General features: G+C 33.2%; 1 protein-coding gene across 1 annotated transcript; it reads right to left on the minus strand.

Annotated features, from left to right (window-relative positions):
- Window positions 1–201: 201 nt before the first annotated feature.
- surf4l (surfeit 4, like) lies at window positions 202–20,094 on the minus strand. Its single transcript, XM_073840408.1, has 6 exons — window positions 19,871–20,094; window positions 15,789–15,975; window positions 15,626–15,702; window positions 15,471–15,514; window positions 15,190–15,376; window positions 202–1,604 (listed from the first exon to the last, which is right to left on the minus strand). Exons 1-6 carry the CDS (start codon window positions 19,916–19,918, stop codon window positions 1,338–1,340), a joined length of 810 nt encoding a protein of 269 aa, XP_073696509.1. The 5' UTR covers window positions 19,919–20,094; the 3' UTR covers window positions 202–1,337.
- Window positions 20,095–20,808: the final 714 nt, after the last annotated feature.

A 20,808-nucleotide genomic window follows, 5' to 3' on the forward strand; every position in this document is an offset into this window, starting at 1 on the left:
GGCTATTGCTACAAATATACCTGTGCTTCTTACGACTGTTTTTGTGGTCCAGGGTCACATTTTATGTGCTAAATGTTTGAGAAGGTTTAGGAGACATTGACATGGTGACCACTTTTTTGAATATTACAGCTCAAACATTATTTCTGTTTATCTTCAGACAACCGACCATTCATCTGTTTTCATGTCATGTAGACCAAAAGGTTTGTTTGAATATCACTAGAGTTTTATTGTTGATTACTTAAAAAAAAGAAACCTATAAAGATTAAAAAAGAAAAATTAAACAACCAACGACATTTTTTCTTTTCCCTTTATATGTCAAAACAAATATTTAAAACACTTAGAAAACCAATATTTTTCTGTCATTTCTTTTTTGTACAAAGAGGATAAACACCGAGTCTGACAAACCCCAGGGTTTCAATATGATCATCTCACTCTCTGCTTGTTTCGAGAAACACTATAACTCACTTTTTGTAAACTTTAAAGTGACCTGACGACAGACAGCGAACACGCTAACTAACAGCTTCTTACACGGACATGAGATGCCAATGAATCTTTAGAATGGAATGAAACGCTGTTCAAAATGGCCGTTAAACTACTTCGAAACGGTAGAAAAAAAAATCATGAATAATATGCCTTTTTTTGCAAAATCTTCTGTGACCTGTTTGGCTTGTTGACGGGGAGAGCTCAACACATTTAAAACAACCAGTGTGCAATAGTTTTTTAACACAGCAACAATATTAGTGGAGGTCCAGCCCAGTGACAGCACATGGAACACGACTGACCGACCAATTAAAAGAAAAAAAAACAAAAAAAACATTTTCAATGATTTTGACTTTGCATTATACTTCAAATTCATTTTGTGATCGATTAAATGGCTTAAATGAACTTAAAAGGAGAATAACGTAAATATATCTGAAGGATATGTCTTTGGTTTGCTGACTTGCAGTTGGCACCAAAATAAAAAGGCAGAGAAAAATGACAATGGAAAATAATTTGTTATTCGTTCAACATGGTCGCAGCTTTTATAACACAGATGTTTCAGATTTTCAAGGGGGTTCTTAAATAACAGAATCGGACCCGAACCTTAGAAAATAAATATGATAAACTAATATGTCTAAAAGTGCTGGTAGAAATAACTCAGTAAGCACGCAAGATGAAACACACAGACAGTGCATGAGATGTGGAGAACGGGTCGTTCTGTTGGTCCTGGGGTGTTTGTGAGGCCACGTCTCAATTGGCTCGTTCCTCCCTAAGTAGTGTACCTGCTTTGCGTGAAAGCTGCTGCCAAAGGGCAAACTACAGAGTGAGCGAGTGAGCCGTTTGAGTTCAGTCCTGTCTCACCACTCTTTCTTCTTCTCGTCCATGGACACTCCACCTGGACCTAGCGCTACTACTAGCAGAAGGCCTCCGATCACTGATGTGGTCTGGAAGAAGTCGTACTTGAGGAAGTCGTGCATGGGCTTGTAGCCTGGTATGGTCCAGAAAGCGTTGAAGTACACGTTGATAGCCAGCAGCCAGACGACCAGGGTGAGGGCGGCTAGTTTAGTCTTGAAACCGATCGCCACTAGGACAATGAGAGCTGTGCCCACCAGGTTCTGCAAGATCTAAAGGCAAAGAAAAAGGAAGTCAGTGAGACATGCGACTAATGTGAAACTGTGACACAGGAAGCAGGAATTAACACCACTAACAAAAAAACTTGGTCATGTCTGCCCTCTAGTGGTGAAATCGCTGATTACAAATGGAGAAGACATCTTCAATGTCTGTTTTTTGAACCCATATTTCAAATTAAACATCATTAATTTAAACACTAAAATTATTATTATTGCTGTGAATTGGATAGGCTAAACAATACAGCAAATTATCAATGCTGGTTTCCAAATAAAGAGTTTTTGCAAAGACAGATAACAGATACATTTTAAATTTTTAAAAATCACATTTTTTTATGTAATCATGTTTTTATTGTTAGTTAGCTATATTTTTTTAGTTATTTTTACTTAATCAGAATAACCCAACTATGTCTGGTTTCCAAATAAACAGTTTATTTGCAAAAACAGATAACAGATACATTTTTAATTTTTAAAAATCACATTTTTTTTTGTGTTAGCTGTATTTTTTAGTTATTTTTACTTAAATAACCCAACTGCAGTTTGAGATTAACTGAAATGCACAATGAAAAAAAACACGATTTTTTTTATTGTTAAAATTTGTTTTTGCAAATGAACTCTTAAAATATCATACTTTCAAAATTTTGGAATTAATCTTTTTTTTTTTAAAGAAATGAATACTTTTCTTCAGCAAGGATGCATTAAATTGATCAAATGTAAAGACATTCCTAATGTTACAAAAGACTTCTATTACAAATAAATGCTGTTCTTTTAAACATTTATACAATATTGCTGATTTTATTGTATTTTTGATTAAATAAATATGTGACCCTGGACCACAAAACCAGTCTTAAGTCGCTGGGGTATATTTGTAGCAATAGCAAAAATACATTGTATGGGTCAAAATTATTGATTTTTCTTTTATGTCAAAAATCATTAGGAAATTAAGTAAAGATCATGTTCCATGAAGATTCTTTGTAAAATTCCTACTGTAAACCTATCAAAATGTAATTTTTGATTAGTAATATGCATTGCTAAGAACTTAATTTGGACAACTTTAAAGGTGATTTTCTCAGTATTTTGATTTTTTGCACCCTTAGATTTCAGATTTTCAAATAGATGTATCTCGGCCAAATATTGTCCTACCCTAACAAACCATATATCAATAGAAAGCTTATTTATTGAGCTTTCATATGATGTATACATCTCAGTTTTGTAAAATTTAACCTTATGGCTGGTTTTGTGGTCCAGGGTCACATATGGCATTGGTGATGAATTAATGAAAAAAAACGGCAAATGTCAACAACAAAAAAAGATATGCAAAGCATTTCTTTCCTGCCTTTTAAAGGTTTATAAGTCTAAGTATGTATTTTCCCATTCTAACAACTTCCAATCAAATGATTTTAACATTTTGTCCTTGCTATCCATAACTCTTATCAGAAGAGACTGCCACAGTGTTTGGCATAAGTGCTTGCCTTTATAGCTTGTATCAGGGTCAGAATTTAATGCGAGCTTAACAGGAAAAAAGCCCATATATTTAAGACAAAGGGGTAAAAAAAATTAAGCAATGTATCACGGCTGTCGCGATTAAAATGAAATTTGAAAATTAATGAAAAGAGTCAATTTAGATTCACTCTGCATCAGACTTTTACACACTTTTTGTGCAGCGTTGAGTCTTATAACCAAATCAAACACGTTTCTGTTGAACTAATGCACTGGTCACAAAACAACAAAACAAAAGCAACTGTAAAGAGCAATAATCTACAATAAGGATTTTGTCATAATATTGCAGCCCTATGAGCTCCTGTTTTTAACAAGTATAATTTAGATATCAGGCTATTGTTACTGACGACAGTTTAAAGTATTGATTAAAGTAATCGGGTAAATTTAAGTATTTGACATTAACGAGATTAAATGGCTTTAACAATATTAAAGGAGAAGTTCACTTTCAGAACAAAAATTTACAGATAATGTATATTATAGTAAAGAAATTATGTTCTTAGAGGAAAACTTTTCAGGATTTTTCTCCATATAGTGGACTTCTATGGTGCCCCGAGTTCGAACTTCCAAAAAGCAGTTTAAATGCGGCTTCAAATGATCCCAAATGAGGTTGTAAATGGGGCTGGGCCCATAAACGATATAACATCGAATTGCGATAAAATTTATGTTAATAACGATGATAAGCTCTAGACATTTTTTTGCTCGATATGGATTAATCTAAGAGCCAATCACACAGTAGAAATATGCGACAACAGTCAATCAGCGTGCAGCGTGCGTGTGCACGTCAAAGTACAAAGTTCATTTCCTACCGCACTTTGCGAAGCAAACTTAACACCAGGACGACAAAAAAAAAAAAAAGAGTGGAAGCAGCGATGAAACTGAATCTAACCTCGAGCTATTATCCAAAGATGTTGAAATTGTCGACAAAAAAGGTAGCACGAATTCCGTTATATAAGTGGTTAGGCTATCTGAAAAGTGACTCTCAGCTCAGAGTTTGGCGCGATTGTTAAAACTGAAAGCAAAACATGCACGCACATTCAAAAGCAATTTTGATCCCCCTTGTTTAGAGAGACTCCCCAATGCACGCAAATTAGGCTACATGACATATCTAGGCTGTTATTAGTATGTAGGCTAAAATAGATTGTGTATGTCTACAGCTCTGTATCATGCTTGAAATATTCGGTCTCTATTTGCACTTTGAATATTTAGAGAGTAGCCTACTTTGATTATGGCTGAATTGTCTGCACTTAATACGATTAAGAAAGAACTGTCTCATAATTTGTTATTTATACTGTATATTGTTTCAAAATGCAGTGGTTGCCTCTAATTTAAATAGCTGAACCTATAATAGAGAAAATAAACAATTGAGTTAATAATGAATAAATGTTACAAATTATGTTTTTACAATAATTTTATGTTTACATTTTGTACATTTACTCTCATTTACCATACTCTGTCACAACTTTTATTTTTTTTAAATTTATCTTAGTAAGTTGTTTTAATTTTTAAGGCCAAATCTGTAATCTGTTTTTGTTAATAAACTATACTTTAAAATGAAATTTAATGAACCCTTTAATTTTTGTGGCTTCAGTCATTGTTGGGATACTATTTTAAATCTCAACATCAACAGCTTATATCGAAATATATATCGTTATGGTTCAATATGGGAAAAAATTATCGAGATTACATTTTTGCCATATCGCCCAGCCCTAGTTGTAAACCTCAGGATCTTATCTTATCTAGCGAAAAATTACAATTAATTATATTTTTTTTAACCTCAAACGTTTGTCTTGTCTTGCTCTGCTTGAACTCATTTTTTTCTGGGTTCAAGACAGTTAGGGCATGTCAAAAAAACTCCAAACTAATTTTCTCTCTCAACTTCAAAAATGTGTTTGCAAAGTGAACACGCAAAGAACATCAAACACCCTTAACAAAAAAGATAAAACAGCAATGTAGGACGATTTTAAAGTTGAGGGAAAGAATGAGATAAGAGTTTTTCGACGTACCCTAACTGTCTTAAACTGGAAAAAACAGGCAGAGCAAGACTAGACGACCGTTTGAGGTTAGAAAGTATTAGGGCTGTAGCTATCGAATATTTTAGTAACCGAGTATTCTGCCGAAAATTCCATCGATTAATCGAGTAATCGGATAAAACATATTTTTACTTAATTAAAGAGCAATATTAAATATACAAGAGAAAATAAGAAAGGTTTCTTAAAATCTACATTTTTATTTATTTTTTAAATGCATAGTATGCAACAATATTTTCCATCAAAAACAAGCATTTAGTTATTACCCTTTTTTACTGTCTGTGCTTGTACTGTGAACAATAACAAAGTTGATGGGGTTTAAAATAAAGCATTTTTTTCATTATCAAAACTAAGGCATACAATAAAATAAATTATTAATAGTAATACAAAAACACTGCCTTTAAGTCTTGCAACTTAACTTTCAGAACTAAAAGTTTCAAAATCTACAGCTCAGGCATAACATAAGCCTTTACTGTCTTCTTCTTGGAATGCTTTGTGGCATTTAGGAGGCAAAACATAAGACCATGCATGGTTTCACTCGGAGTGCTTTAAGCCATTAAAACTATAAGTTTTAAAACTTATAACTTTTGCTATGGTTAATGTTGCGCATATCGTTTACACTACTCCGTCGATTTCAACCCTCGAAAACTGAGACTTTTGAAAACGCTGTAGACCCACTGATCTACAGATCTGGCCATTAAAAATGCGTCTATTTTCACGCGGCAGCCTGCAATTCGGCACGCGTGGGCACGCGTCCTGCCGCAGCGGCTTTTTTAGATTTTTTTACAACGTTGTTGCACTTCATATAATATCCACCAGGTGGCGCAAGGAACAACATTCTGTAGCCAAACACCATGGCCAGCTCTAGGGGGCGTTGGTCACAAATACCAGTACAATAGTTCAATGATTCCTCTTTCCTGAAATTATGGTTCAAACCAATAGCAAAAAGATAGCCTATTCATAAGCAGGTGCAGTTGTATTGTTATTTTGTTTTCTTTCTTTGTTTTCCTGACGAACATTTATTAGACTGCATCGGAAACAGAAATGTTAATTTCGGTTATTTTATTTCTCCAACCGACAACTGACGTAAACCGCTAAATTCGTTTTCAGGGATTAATTATACACAAGCAAGAAGCAGCATAAACATCAGAACCTCACGCGCAGAGCTTATGCACAGAGAAAAACCCAATAAACCTATATATAATAATAAATAAAATAGGCCCACATAAGAAATATATGTTTTTCTTTTCTGAATGAATAATAATTTAACAAATTAATAAGTAGCAAGCCTATATGCAGAATTTTAGGCAATTTCTGTGATGCACCCGTAAACCAGCAACTTGTTTCCATTTTTTTTTTACAAATAGCCTACACGTTTTTTTTTAAAATTTTATTTAATTTTTATTGTGATTGTACACAAATAACAGAAATATGTAAAATATCATAGTTTTAAGCAATGCCGTACTCTTGAACGAGTATTGTAAGCTGTATCCACTTTATTAAGGGAAAAAAAATCAAGTGATCCTGACGGCGCCGCAGGCAGTTAAATTACTCGACAACTTTCACCTTCAGAATAAAATACATTATATATTTCAGCGTTTTAAAGCAACATCAAATTAAGATATGCATGTTTAAGAGGTAGTTCGTCTTTTTCTTTTTCTAAGATACACAATTTTAGATACACTGACAATTAATTTGAGTAGAGACAGATAGAAATGGGAAGGATAAATATAAACTACAGTATTTTTGCGATTTTGGTGCTTAGAAATTTATTCTAAGCGGGCCGCGGGCGAATAATATAGTTAATATAGCGCGGAGCGGGTGGATGCGGAATAAAACCTCGTGGAAGCGGGACTGGAAAAGCACTTTGTTATATCCTATAGACTATTTAGATACTTCATCATCAAGCAAAAATTTATTCATAAGCAGGAGCAGTTTTATTATTATTTTCTTTTATTTTTTTCCTGTTGAACTTTTATTAGACTGCATTGAAAATAGAAATGTTAATTTCTGTTTTTTTTTTCCAAACGACAACCGACGCGTTTAGTTATTATTAACGACCAGATTGTGTTAAATTACATTTAAATTGAAACGTGGCTGTGACACATTAATAACAGTTAAATTCGTTTTGAGGGGTTAATTGTACACAAGCAAAAAGCAGCATAAACATCAGAACATCACGCGCAGATCTTATGCACAGAGAAAACCCAAAAAAGCTGTATGTAAAATAAAAAAAATGCCCATATGCGAAATATAAATTTCTTAATGAATAATAATTTAACAAAACGAAATAAAATAAAATTAATAAGTAGCAAGCCTATATGCAGAATTGTAGGCAATTTCTGTGACGCGCACTTGAACCAGCATCTTGTTTACATTTTTTTTTTTTTACAAATAGCATACACATCTGTTTTTTCGTTGTGATTGTACACAAATAACAGAAATATGTAAAATAGCATAGTTTTGAGCAATCCCTTACTCTTGAACGAGTATTGTAAGCTGTATCCTCTTAATTAAAAGGGGAAAAAACGTGATCCTGACGGCGCCGCAGGCAGTTAAATAACTGGACCACTTTCACCTTCAGAATAAAATACATTATATATTTCAGCGTTTTAAAGCAACATCAAATTAAGATATGCATGTTTAAGAGGTAGTTCCTCTTTTTCTTTTTCTAAGATACACAATTTTAGATACACTGACAATTAATTTGAGTAGAGAGGAATAGAAATGGAGAGGATAAATATAAACTACAGTTTTTATAGAGTTAAAAATTAATTAATTTATTTATTAGTATTATTACTATTATTATTTTGATTTGTTTTTGCGATTTTGGTGCTTAGAAATTTATTCTAAGCGGGCAGCGGGCGAATAATATAGTTAATATAGCGGGAGCGGGTGGATGCGGAATAAAACCTTGTGGAATCGGGATTGGAAAAGCACTTCATTGTTATATCCTGTAGACTATACTTCATCATCAAGCATGGGCGTCGGAAGCAAAATAAATCTGGGTGGGTCCTCCCCCAGAAAAATAAATACTTTAGTATATGCCATTTTCTGTAGTCTGGTGCCTTTTATTTAATGTTTTTACACAATGCATATACTCCATATTTACAAATATTACAAAAGACGGCTGGACTGCAACATTTTCAGTGGCGTAAGTGATAATACGAGTAACATATCGTTTTTGACGCGGGAGACCCGAGTTCGCATCCGCCTTTTGGTGAAATCATTTTCGAAATCGTCTCCCTTTTCACTTATATCATATCGGAAAGGCATTTGTTTATTAGTTAATTAATGAAATAATTGAAAAGTTGAAACAAAGTAACAACTAGGGTTAGGTCACCTACCGTAAGTGTATCTGAGCACTATACTGTACTTTTAGGAGTGTTAATAATTAATTTTATTATTATTATTGTTATTATTATTATTATTATTATTATTATTATTATTATTATTATTGTTGTCTTTAGATTTGTTCTTACATTTTGATGCCGTACATTATTATGACGCACTGCCCATGCAGTTTTTTTTTTCTTTTTTCTTAAAAACTAATTGAAGTGAAAGGGAAGAAACCCATGTAGATTTGGCCTAATGTCCATAAATACTATAGCCTAGTATTATATCCTAATATAGAAAATAATTTAGACAAATAAACAGAAGGCTCACTTTTCAAAACAATAAAGCTTAGCCTATATGACTGACAACGAATACAACAATTGTTAAGTATCAAATCGACCAGACACCGAAACAGTTTCTTTCCTCAGGCAATCCATCTCATGAACACTTGATCGTGCAACATACAACACTATACATTCTTTATTCATTTTTCCGTTATTTATTTAAAGCACATACTTACTTCTATTCAAATGTCTTTGCTATTTTTGCACATTGTCTGTCTTGTATACCTCTATATTGTTATTTTTATAATATGTATCGTCTTGTCACTGTCATTCTGTAGCACTGTGGAGCTCTGTCACAAAAACAAATTCCTAGTATGTGCAAACATACCTGGCAATAAAGCTCATTCTGATTCTGATTCTGATTCTGAAAAGTGCTCCAGTGAGTTATGCAATTTTTTTCCACCTTTTTTTCTTTTTCTTTTTTTTTTAAGTGGAAAAGTAGTTCTTCTATTTCGGAGAAGTTCATTAAGTCTGTCTCTTAACAGCTTCCAGTCACGAACTGCGGGTTGAATCTCCGACCAACGATCAGTAAAAGTTTTTTTTTTTTTTTTTTTTTTTTTTTATTATCTTTAAACAGCTCCGATTTACATCATTTTAGCCTGGAACTAGGCTTAAGTCTGTTCTGGGAAACCAAAGGGAAGTGTATTTTTTTTTTTTTTTTCTCAGTTTTCTGAAAAGTAGCCGTTAATGAGGCATCAGAGTTAAGCGGCATGCAGTATAAAGAGCGAAATGTTTATGAATGGCAGAGTGGGGGTGGGGTGGGGTGTTGAATGCTGTCTGTTGCCTTGTTGTAATCAACATTTGGAGACTATTTTGGGGGTGCTGGGGGCGGATTCCGACTGCATTCAGTTGCATTTCGAATTCAGCATTCAAATGCATGCCAGGGAGAAGGGGAAAGCTTTCCTCACACGCTCCACTTTTTTCAAAACATTAGTGTCCAACCTGACACGCGGGTCAGTGGATAAACAACCCGAACCCGACCGTTTTCAAATAACCCACCCGCAACTCGGACCGCAGAATAAAAAAAATAAATATTGTACCCGACCCGCCTCCTGACCCGTATGTTTAATACTAAAGTGATTAAGCTGTGGAGATGCAGTCTGAAATATCCGGACATCAGAAATCCATTGGTGTACAAGCTAAAAAATTAAATTAAAATAAAACAATTTGTCCTGTTGTAAAGTCATTGCCGTATTGTTGTGTATGAAGTTCGGATGTTATTTTTTTAAGAAATATATATGTTTTAGGATTCTCCTTATTTTTGTTTTAGACATCCATCAATTACGGTGAATAAAAAAAAATTCCGCGCTGGTGGAAACAAGACTTTCGCTTCTACTTTTGAGACCGGTGTTCGGACGTTTTTCTAAAAAAAAAAAATAAGAATTAAAAATTCAAAATTTATTGTCATAAAAACAGAAGGTGAATATAATTCAAAAATGTTAAGTATTTGCTGATTAAAGAAAACATGAAGGATGCCGCTTAATATTTGGCTTTTACGTGAACTTTAAAGCATATCCCTCATTCCATTTGTTTTCTTTGTTTTGTAATCTTTATATTATTTTCGTGAAATGTATTTTTGCTCAACATGCATTTCTCGTGGCCACGAGTTTAATGAATAAACCAACCTGCGTGACATTAGTAACCCAGAATTATTTGAGATATTTCGTTTTGAGTTAAGAAATTGTTTGCCTATATTAATTGTTATAGAAATTAATACAATATTAAATTATTATACAGGTGATGCTGTATATGCTAATGCTGTCTGTGCGCAATGTAGACAGCTTTCACAAGTGTTTACATGTATTACATGTTGGCCTACTTCAAATTAAATAGCCCTGCAAGAAACATTTCATGCATCCCACAATCTTGTCCATTGACTGACCTTCTTTTTTTCCCATTATATTTGTATTATTCGTTTGTATTCGTTATTTTTCCTTCATTTTGATCTCGTTACATAACATTCTGAATGTAAATGATACTGTAAAGGTGCTATGACTGGGGTTTTTACTGGAATGCAGTTTAAAGGTTAAATTTAACATATATTGTATTTTATTAAGTCTAACTAATAGACAAATAACTGAAGAGTGAATCATTCACGTAGTTTCATTTGGAAATAATTTATCGTCACACAGTAAAATAGGCCTACATTCCTTCTCTTAACTAAAGAATTGAACATATAAAATATGAATTGAACATATTTTATTTTGTTTAGTCTAATTAACAGACTAGACTATATAAATATTAAACTGTTTTACTGAGAAATGAATCATTCACGTAGTTTCATTTGTAAATGAAAACATCATGTATCGTCACACACGGGGATAAATACAATCAAAAAGTCAAAACGAAATTGGCATAATTGTCAGGCGTTAAAAATAAATAGCCCTAACCAGGTATTGAAATAATAATAACCTATAATAAGAATAAATAATAAGTGATTTAGAGCTATCTACTTTTTTCTTTATTGTGAATCGCTTAACCTTAATAACTTTATATATGCTATTTGGCATATATTTAGCAAATATTGTGAACTACAATTATGCCAATAAAGTTTTGACTTTATGATTGTATTAATGCCCGTGTGTGACCATACGATTTACAAATGGAACGTGAATGATTCACTCGACAATGAAACACTATATAGGTTATAATTAGACTAAAAATGAATATATGCCATATAGTATAATCAAAGCTTTCATGGCATGTCAGCATTTATCATTTAGATTCGGAATGTTAAGAGATCGAAATTAAGGGGGACATACTGAATATAAACGAATAATACATTTATTACAGAAAAAAGGATCAATTAATGGATAAGACTTAAGGATGCATAAAATGTTTCTTGCAGGGCTATTTAATTTGAAGTACTTATATGTAATAAATTCTTGATAAACTTTTGAATGCTGTCTACATCGCGCACAGACATTCGCATACAGCATTGCCTATTGTTAATATATAACTTAATATTGCATTAATTTCTATAACAATTAATAAAAACATTTCTTAACTCAAAATAAAAAATATTAATAAACCTATCTCTGACAATCCTGGGTTATGGTTACGCAGGTTTGTTTATGCATTAAACATAAGGATGTCGTTACCTCGACAAAATAATCTTGTGGCCACGACATAATATGACATTCCCAGGAATTAATATCTCGTGGCAATGACAAAAAGTAATATGACGTTCCTACGAATTCATTTGTGTGGCCACGACAAACATAAGTGAACCGAAGGTGTCCCCTCCAGGTTACCGTACCTTTTAGTTTGCAGCAATGTTTTCAGCCTGCTCCAGTCCAGTGCGTTACATGACTGCCCCCTACTGATCATGTCTTTCCTATGTCATTGTATTTTCCGTGTTCCTTTGGAATACACCGGCGTCACGCGAGACCACTTTACATCCCGCGCGCATTTTAAATGGCCAGATCTGTATATAGATCAGTGTGTAGACCCCATTTTAGATTGAAAACTCTGGTGTTGCATTTCAGTGTAAACGGACCAAAACGGAGACTTTTGTAAACGATGGCGTGGCTGCCCACATTCTCTCTGCGTATCCTTGACGACCGTGTAAACAATAACATCATGCTCGTTGCTGTAGCCATAGATATGGATAAGTAGATTCCCTTTTGACCGCTCCAAGCATGTCCTCCATCTTAACAATAGGGAATCTATCTATACATATCTATGGTTGTACATGCATGAATGGTCATATGGCGTGTAGACGGAGATCCGTCGTGCAGTAAATTATATTTTCACTCAATTGCACTGGCCAGCTTTTTTTTTTTTTTTTTACCAGCCTTCATCTCGACTAGCAATCACACTGATTTAACGCTAAGTTACACTGAATTTACCTGTCTCGGGGAACAGCCAGCACGGACGATATGCTGCTGTGGTATGCTAGCTTGATCTTGCAATGGACACACACACCACAGCGTTCTCTTTATTTTTCAATTTGAAATTATCCCAAACCTTGGACGTTTTCTCGTTTCAACTCCTTCCTTGGGATTCCTTTCACTTTGTGGGTGACGTAAGCACATTGTCACACAAACAAAATCATTGCGAAAAAACGAGACGTGAGCTTTAAAATAAATTAAAAGAGGCTTCGAGGCAGAGGAATTTGCCTCGATCAATTTTTGTAACCGAGTTACTCGAGGAATCGTTTCAACTCTAGAAAGTATATGAATTTTGAGTTTTCCTCAAATTATTTCTTTACGACTAAAGAAAGAAAGACATCTACATCTTGGATGACAATGGGATGAGTAAATTATCTTTAAATGTTTGTTCTGGAAGTGAACTTCTCCTTTAAAGTAATTATAAAAAAACTGCCCTCACAAATGTAAATCATTGGCCTTTAATTGAAAAGCTCATTTCTGACACTGGCTTGTATGTTTGCAAACCATGAGCCGTCTGAATGCCCTTTCTATTATAATGCAATATTTATATAGATAAACTGAACATAAACCGCGTGTTTCGGGCTTCATCATGACACAACTGACACAAAAAGTCCACCGCCAACCCACATCCTGAGCAACACAATCACAACATTATCTGTATGATTGCAAGCCTGCAACACTTATCTGCAGAAACAGCTGTACCTGGTGCAATAAACTTTTAGACCTTCTGCCAAGTCATAAGATGTGGTTTATGAGCACATTTTATAAAGCCAGAAAAGGCCAACTATAAACCATAATGACTCACATTTAGTCGTATGTAAACAGGGCTGTTTGAACCCAGTCTTTTACCCAGATCTAAGCTCGTTTCTAAAAAGTGTTTAAAGATAAGCAAAAATATTTATATAAAAAGGCGTTATTGACAAATTCTTGTAATATTCTAAATGCCATTTTCTGTTGCAATTTCAGTAGATAATTTTTATAAGCATTGACCTGATTAGTTTGTGATCCTATGGATGATGTCATGATGAAGGCATCAATGCAGAAAGCACTCGATTTTAAAATAATAAACAAAATATACACTCAGTAGAAAGCACTATTTAAAAGTAGGGGATCAGCAAGACTTTTTGGCAGAAATTAATATTCTATATTAAAATTTAAATAAAATTGAATGAATCAAAAGAGACAGTGATAAAAAAACAAAAATATTTATATTACAAAAAGTTTTTTTTTTTAAGTTTTTTATATAAATTTATTATTTGCCAATTTTATTATAGAAAACAATTATGTAAAATATTAAATAATTAATAACAATATTAATTCAAAATATATAATGGACATTCATTACTGTTACGTTATTTTTTATTTTCATAAAAGAAGAAAAGCATTTAAAAAAACAGTAATACATGGTTTCTACATATGCAGCTAAATTAAGCAAGTTAAAATATTGAATGTGACATTTTATAATCTTGACCTGCTAAAAAAAGTAAAAAAAAAAAAAAAACATTTTACTACAAAGCAAGACATTTTACTTAATTTATCACATATATTATTTAATATATTATTATTATTTAATTAAAAAACATTATTCAGACAATTTTCATGACTGCATTACAGTAATTAAAATGATATTTTCTAGAATTACAGAAAAGAGAACTTAGCGCTAAAGGTGCTTTATTGTCATGAAAATGATGTCAGAAATTTAAAAAAAAAAAATCTTCATGCTACAGATTTTGAATCCTAAAACAGGATATTCTTATGCACAACATGCACAACATATTTTTTTCTCATTTTTATTTCTGGATGATACAACATCAGTCAAAAGTTTTTTAAAATAAGTCTCTTCTACTCACCAAGCCTGCATTTCTTGATCCAAAGTACAGCAAACACAGTACAAGATTGAAATATTTTTACTATTTAAAATAGCTGTTATAGCTGGAATAAAATGCAATTTATTTCTGTGATTTCAAAGCTGATTTAGCATCATAACTCAAGTCACATGATCCTTCAGAAATCATTCTAATATTCTGATTTGCTGTTCAAAAAAACATTTATTATTATGGTAAAAACAGCTGAGCAGAATTTTTCAGGTTTCTTTGATGAATAGAACGTTCAGAACAACAGTATTTATCAAAGAATCCTGAAAAAATATATATTATTGATAATAATAAAAATGTTTCAGCATATTAGAATGATTTTTGAAGGATCATGTAACTCTGAAGACTGGAGTAATGATGCTAAAACATTTTTAGTCAGATGTTTTGATCACAGGAATAAATTACATTTTAAAAATATATTCAAATAGAAAAAGCTTATTTTAAATAGTACAAATATTTCAAAATTGTACAGTTTTTGCTGTATTTTGGATCAAATAAATGCAGGCATGGTGAGCAGAAAAACATTAAAACGCTGTATAATTAAAAAGTGTATAATTTGAGATTTCTTTGTGGTTCACCCATTCATCAGGTTAAGGAAATGTGCTTACCGCGAGGAAGCTTGTCTCAAAGTGCAGCAACGTCATAAACATAAGCACCAGCAGCACTCTGCCACCCAGCTGCATGTACTGTTTAGGAGAGCTCTCTCTCATAGTAGGAACCCCAGCAAACATACTCCTGCCCTCAGAGCGTGACTCTGCAAGCAACAGCAGCAGACCTCCACCCAGAGCCAAATTCCTGAAACACAGATGAGAGAAATCAAGAATGACAAAATCAGAGCATAAACACACAGGATGATCTAATCATTCCTAGCTTATCCTGCAGAACTTACCTCATCAAAAACTTCGGGTCCCAGAGAATGCTATAGGCAACAGTCTGGAAGAGATAAAGATCAGGACTGTAATTAAACAGTTTAACTCAATTATAGTCCCATCCACTGATAACATCTAATTACAATCTTAAAGAACACAAACAAAATGCTCACACCTGTAAGGCGATGATCCCAAATAATCCAAAGCAGGCATACTGCACAAAATTCCTACTCAGGATCAGTATACAACCACCTGTTTAACAGATATTAAAATGTTACATATAAAAAAAACCTAAGGTGTTCCAAGTCGCCAGAGATGTTTTTGCTAAACAAACTTACCCAGCTGTCCGAGCAAGTTGATTAAAACAAACAGCGTGGCCAGAAAGAAGCCACATCCCCACGTCGTCTCAATATATTCTTTCTGCTCACTCCACTGGAACCACATGCGAATGCCGTCCTCCAGGAACGTGCTAATCAGACATAGACGTGCTATGTGAGGCAGGTACTGCTTCGTCACTCGAAGGAACTAGAGATGAACAAAAAGACACAGTTATGAAAATCCCCAAATTTAAGTATGCAGCAGCAACAGTAATGCTTATCTTTGCAAACACAAATAATAAACGTAATGTCTATCCACCTTTTTTATTTCCATAAGAGTGGGTGCAGAGATTTGTAAACGTAAAAGGGTATGGATTCCAGTCTCATCTGCTTCCAGCTATGCAAACAGCTTGTTTTGCTGCTTGATATTGCAAATTAATTTGTCTCTTAACCATATTATTTTCCCTATAGTGCCTAACAAAGCGGAAGTCCTGCCCATAGGCTTACTTCCGCATTGAATAATAAATGTTTTATGGATTTTTCAATAATAACTGATGAAAAAGGCATAGCCTTATGTTAATTGTGTGCATAGACTACAATTAGAAAACACATACTATGTCAGCATAAAAAGAGCTTGTTGAGAGACACTACCAGTCAAAAGTTTTTGAACAGTAAGATTTTTAATGTGTTTTTTTTAAGAAGCCTGCATTTATTTGATCCAAAGTACAGCAAAGAGTCAAATCTTGATATTTAAAACATATTTCAATATATTTTAAAATGTAATTTATTTCTGTGATTTCAAAGCTGAATTTTTAGCACCATAACTCCAGTCACATGATCCTTAAGAAATCATTCTAATATTCTGATTTGCTGCTCAAACATGTATTATTATTATTATGTTGAAAACATCTGAGTAGACTTATAAAGTGTAGAAAAACAGCATTTATCTGAAACAGAAATCTTTTGTAACATTATAAATTTCTTTATTATCACTTCTGAACAATTTAAGCCATCCTTGCTTAAAAAAAAAAAAAAAAAGGTATTAATTTCTAAAATGTACCCCCGCAATAAATAAATAAAAATAAAAAATATATACTGACTTCAAGTTTTTAAATGGTAGAGTGTATAATATTACAAAAGCCTTTTATTTCAAACAAATGCTGATCTTTGGATCTTACTATTCAAAGAATCCTGAAAAAATGTTTTAAATATTGTTGATAATAATACAAATTACAAAATAATAAAAATGTTTCCTGAACAGCAAATCAGCATATTAGAATGATTTCTGAATGATCATGTGACACTGAAGACTGGTGTAATGATGCTGAAAATGTAGCTTTGATCACAGGAATAAATTACATTTTAAAACATAATTAAATAGAAAACAGTTATTTAAATAGTAAAAATATTTCAATATTTTACTGGTTTTGCTGTACTTTAAATCAATTAAATGCAGGCTTGGTGAGCAGAAGGGACTTCTTTAAAAAAACAATAAAATCTTACTGTTCAAAAACTTTTGATTGGTAGTACACTACCGCTCAAAAAATTTGGGGTCAACTTGATTTTTTTATTTAAAAATTAATACTTTTATTTAACAAGGATGCATTTAATTGATCTGAAGTGACTGTAAAGACATTTGTAATGTTACAAATGAATGTAATAATTTTAAATAATGCCATTTCAAACATTTTTGCACTCACAAAAATATTATGCAGCTGATATTATTAAGAAATGTTTCTAGAGCACCAAATCAACATTAAAATGATTTCTGATCATTTGACACTGAACACCAGAGTAATGCTCCTGAAAATGCTACTTTGCATTACAGAAATAAATGACTTTTTTAAATATATTGAACTAGAAATCAATTTTAAATTGTGATAATATTTCACAGTATTACAGTTTTTACTGTACTTTTGGTCAAATGAATGCAGCCTTGGTGAGCATTAGAGACTTGGTTCAAAAACATTTAAAAATATTTTGAACAGTAATTCAAGTCGACATAAAAAGAAAGGACATTTTTTATAGTCTAGCACAGATTTATGCTTTTAGAAAACTATTTTAATAGCTTCTTACAGACCACAAACAAGATGAAAAAAAAAAAGGAAATAAACAGCAAAAAAACTAAAAAATCCATTTACTTCCCACAAATGTCATATTACTTCCCGTAAGCGCTCAAGCAGCTCTTTAAATGAATACTCCTTAATGTTCAACCCCTGAGCTCCAATTACCCTTTTCACTTCTCCCCACATTTTCAGTCAACATCAGAGCACAGGTGGCCAAAAGCACATCCATTTGCAACCGATGACTCACAAGGGCTACGTCTCCAGCTTTTGAATATCATTATGGTGTACTAGTAATCAATCTTTTCCACTTCCTCACGCAACAGGTGTTAAACAGATATGTACAAGGAAGGATAAAGAAAGTGCAATTCACTCTTCCAGGAAGATAATAGGATAATACATGCTCATTGATGCTTAACCTGTAACATGAGCTAGCTTGTTAAATGAAAGTAGGAAAAGAATGAATAACATGCTTTTGAAGGACAACAGCAAGAGTATTTTGATATTTCAGAATGAAAATGATCAGATTGTATGATTGATTACTAAAATGTATATACGTGACCTTGGATGACAAAACCAGTCATAAGGGTCTTTTTTCTTATGCATCACCTGACAGCTGAATAAATAAACTTTGCATTGATATATGGTTTATTAGGATATGGAAATATTGAAAAGTTGTCCAAATGAAGTCCTTAGCAATGCATATTACTAATCAAAAATTAGGTTTTGATATATTTACAGTAGAACATTTACTGATTAATTGATCTTTACTTAATATCCTAATGATTTTTGACATACAAGAAAGATCTATGATTTTGAGCCATACAATATTGTTATATTGTTGGCCATTGCTACAAATATACCTGTGCAACTTATGACTGGTTTTGTGGTCCAGGATAACATATTTGGTCAACATGTCAGCGTTTCATAATTATCTCAGTACTCTAGTGAGCTTTGACACTGCTCTCTTCTAAGCCCCGCCTCCAAATGATCCACATCAGCACTAAGACGGGCCAATCAGCATTCAACAAGTACCACGCAAGACTAAATGAATGGGAAGAGATCTCAGGGCCAATGTCTGCCTGTGGGTCAACACTTTACTCGTAGTCTGGAAGGTATTTGACTGGTTTCCAAGCAGCACAAGAATATCGAAGAGTACAAGATTTGCTTTGTTACATATTAAAAAAGACAGGATTGCTGAGAGCCATATGAACCAAAAATGCTATTTTTTTCCTATTGTTCTTATTGCTGTGATAAAACTATGCTTATAAAATCAATAAAGAAGATAGATTTCATTGGCAGGGGTTTAATTAAATTACTATAATGGCTATAATGAAAATTAGGCTGTAAAATGAGAATATGATGGCCTTGCTTCGGCCTTGAAAACACAAAAGTGGTCAAAAATACACAACTACATCATACACCTAAAAAATAATGACATATTTATTAAGCTGATTTATAATATTTAACCCAAAAATTATCAGAAACAACACAGCATGCACAAAAGCCCCAACAATCGTGCAAAGTATGCACATTCTGCAACGTAAACAAGAAATGCTTTAGATTAATATCCTGCTGTCAATTTCCTGTTGCATATGGACAACAAAATCTCATCTTTTCCTTATCAGACATCTTTATAGGAGTAACACACACTCTTGCTTCATCATATGAACAGATGTTTGAGACACTGATGAAAACGATTCAAGGATAAAGTTTGTATGCTATTCAGCTATTCAAACATTTTGAGTTCGCGAAAATAGAGTATGTATTTATGTATCTTAAATATATATAATATAGCCAAATTACGCCAAAGCAAGCTTTGGCACAGTTTTTCTGAACAGTATTACTGGTAACGTAACTCCTTCCAGTCACAAGACTAGAAGTTAGTTAATAAACAAACCTCGTTTGCTGCCAAGCAAACATGACCCGATACAAGCAGACACGGACTTTCCTGAACTTAGCAAGAGTTTGTTTAGTAAATAAGTGTGGTCTCCGTGATTTACTGTGTAAGTTAGCTGGCAGGGCCTTCTGGTCTCTCACCTGATCCGCCACGTCCTCCGCGTTGCTCATCAAATCATTTTGAGCCATGACACCAGAATCCGAGAGACCGATTCCCGTCTGCAGGACACGTTTGCTTGTTTGTGTGCTTTTAGTCGATATCTATGTCCGCTCGCAGGTATGTCACAGGTCTCGTACTAGCCTTGCTATGCCGTCGTCTCTGTGTGTGTACTAGAATGCCATCTCCGCCCCATAATGCCCTGCAGTTCGTTCTGTCGCCCCCTGTAGGACACGCTTGTGTCTGCATGCCACGTGTACCGATGCATCCAGAATATAGAGCTCAAACGGTGACGTCTGTCTAACAGTCTATTCTAAGTCTTCACTGACATAGATTTTCACAAGACTGCCTTTTTTGCAAATAAATAAATAAATTCTATTGAGGTCATGGAGATTATATACCTTATTCAGAATGTCAACAACCTTGTCCAAATTGTATATGGAAACATTAGTCCTATATTTGTTATACTTTATTACTATTACTGGTCTATAATATTAGAAAGCTTTCTGATGATTTAAGGAAGAAAAAAATACATTGAAATGGACAATGGACACAAGGTCTGTGTCCATTTTTTAACCAAGAAATCTGTCTGCTTTTGGTGACTGAAAAATACCTAAAGTTAATATACACTGCCGTTCAAAGGTATGCTCATCAAGGCTGCATTTATATGATTAAAAATACAGAAATTTTGTGCAATATTATTGCAATTTAAAATAGTGCTTTTCTATTTCAATATACTTTAAAATCGAATTTATTCCTGTTATTTTTAATAAATGCTGTTCTTTTAAACTTTTTATTCTTCAAAAAAAAAAAAATCCTTAAAAAATATTAATATAATATTAAATAGTTTTCAACACTGATAATAAATCAGAATATTAGAATGATTTCTGAAGGATCATGTGACACAATATTAGTTTTTTTC

The sequence above is a fragment of the Garra rufa genome, chromosome 5 (genome assembly GCF_049309525.1).
Source record: "Garra rufa chromosome 5, GarRuf1.0, whole genome shotgun sequence".
Lineage (NCBI taxonomy): Eukaryota > Metazoa > Chordata > Actinopteri > Cypriniformes > Cyprinidae > Garra > Garra rufa.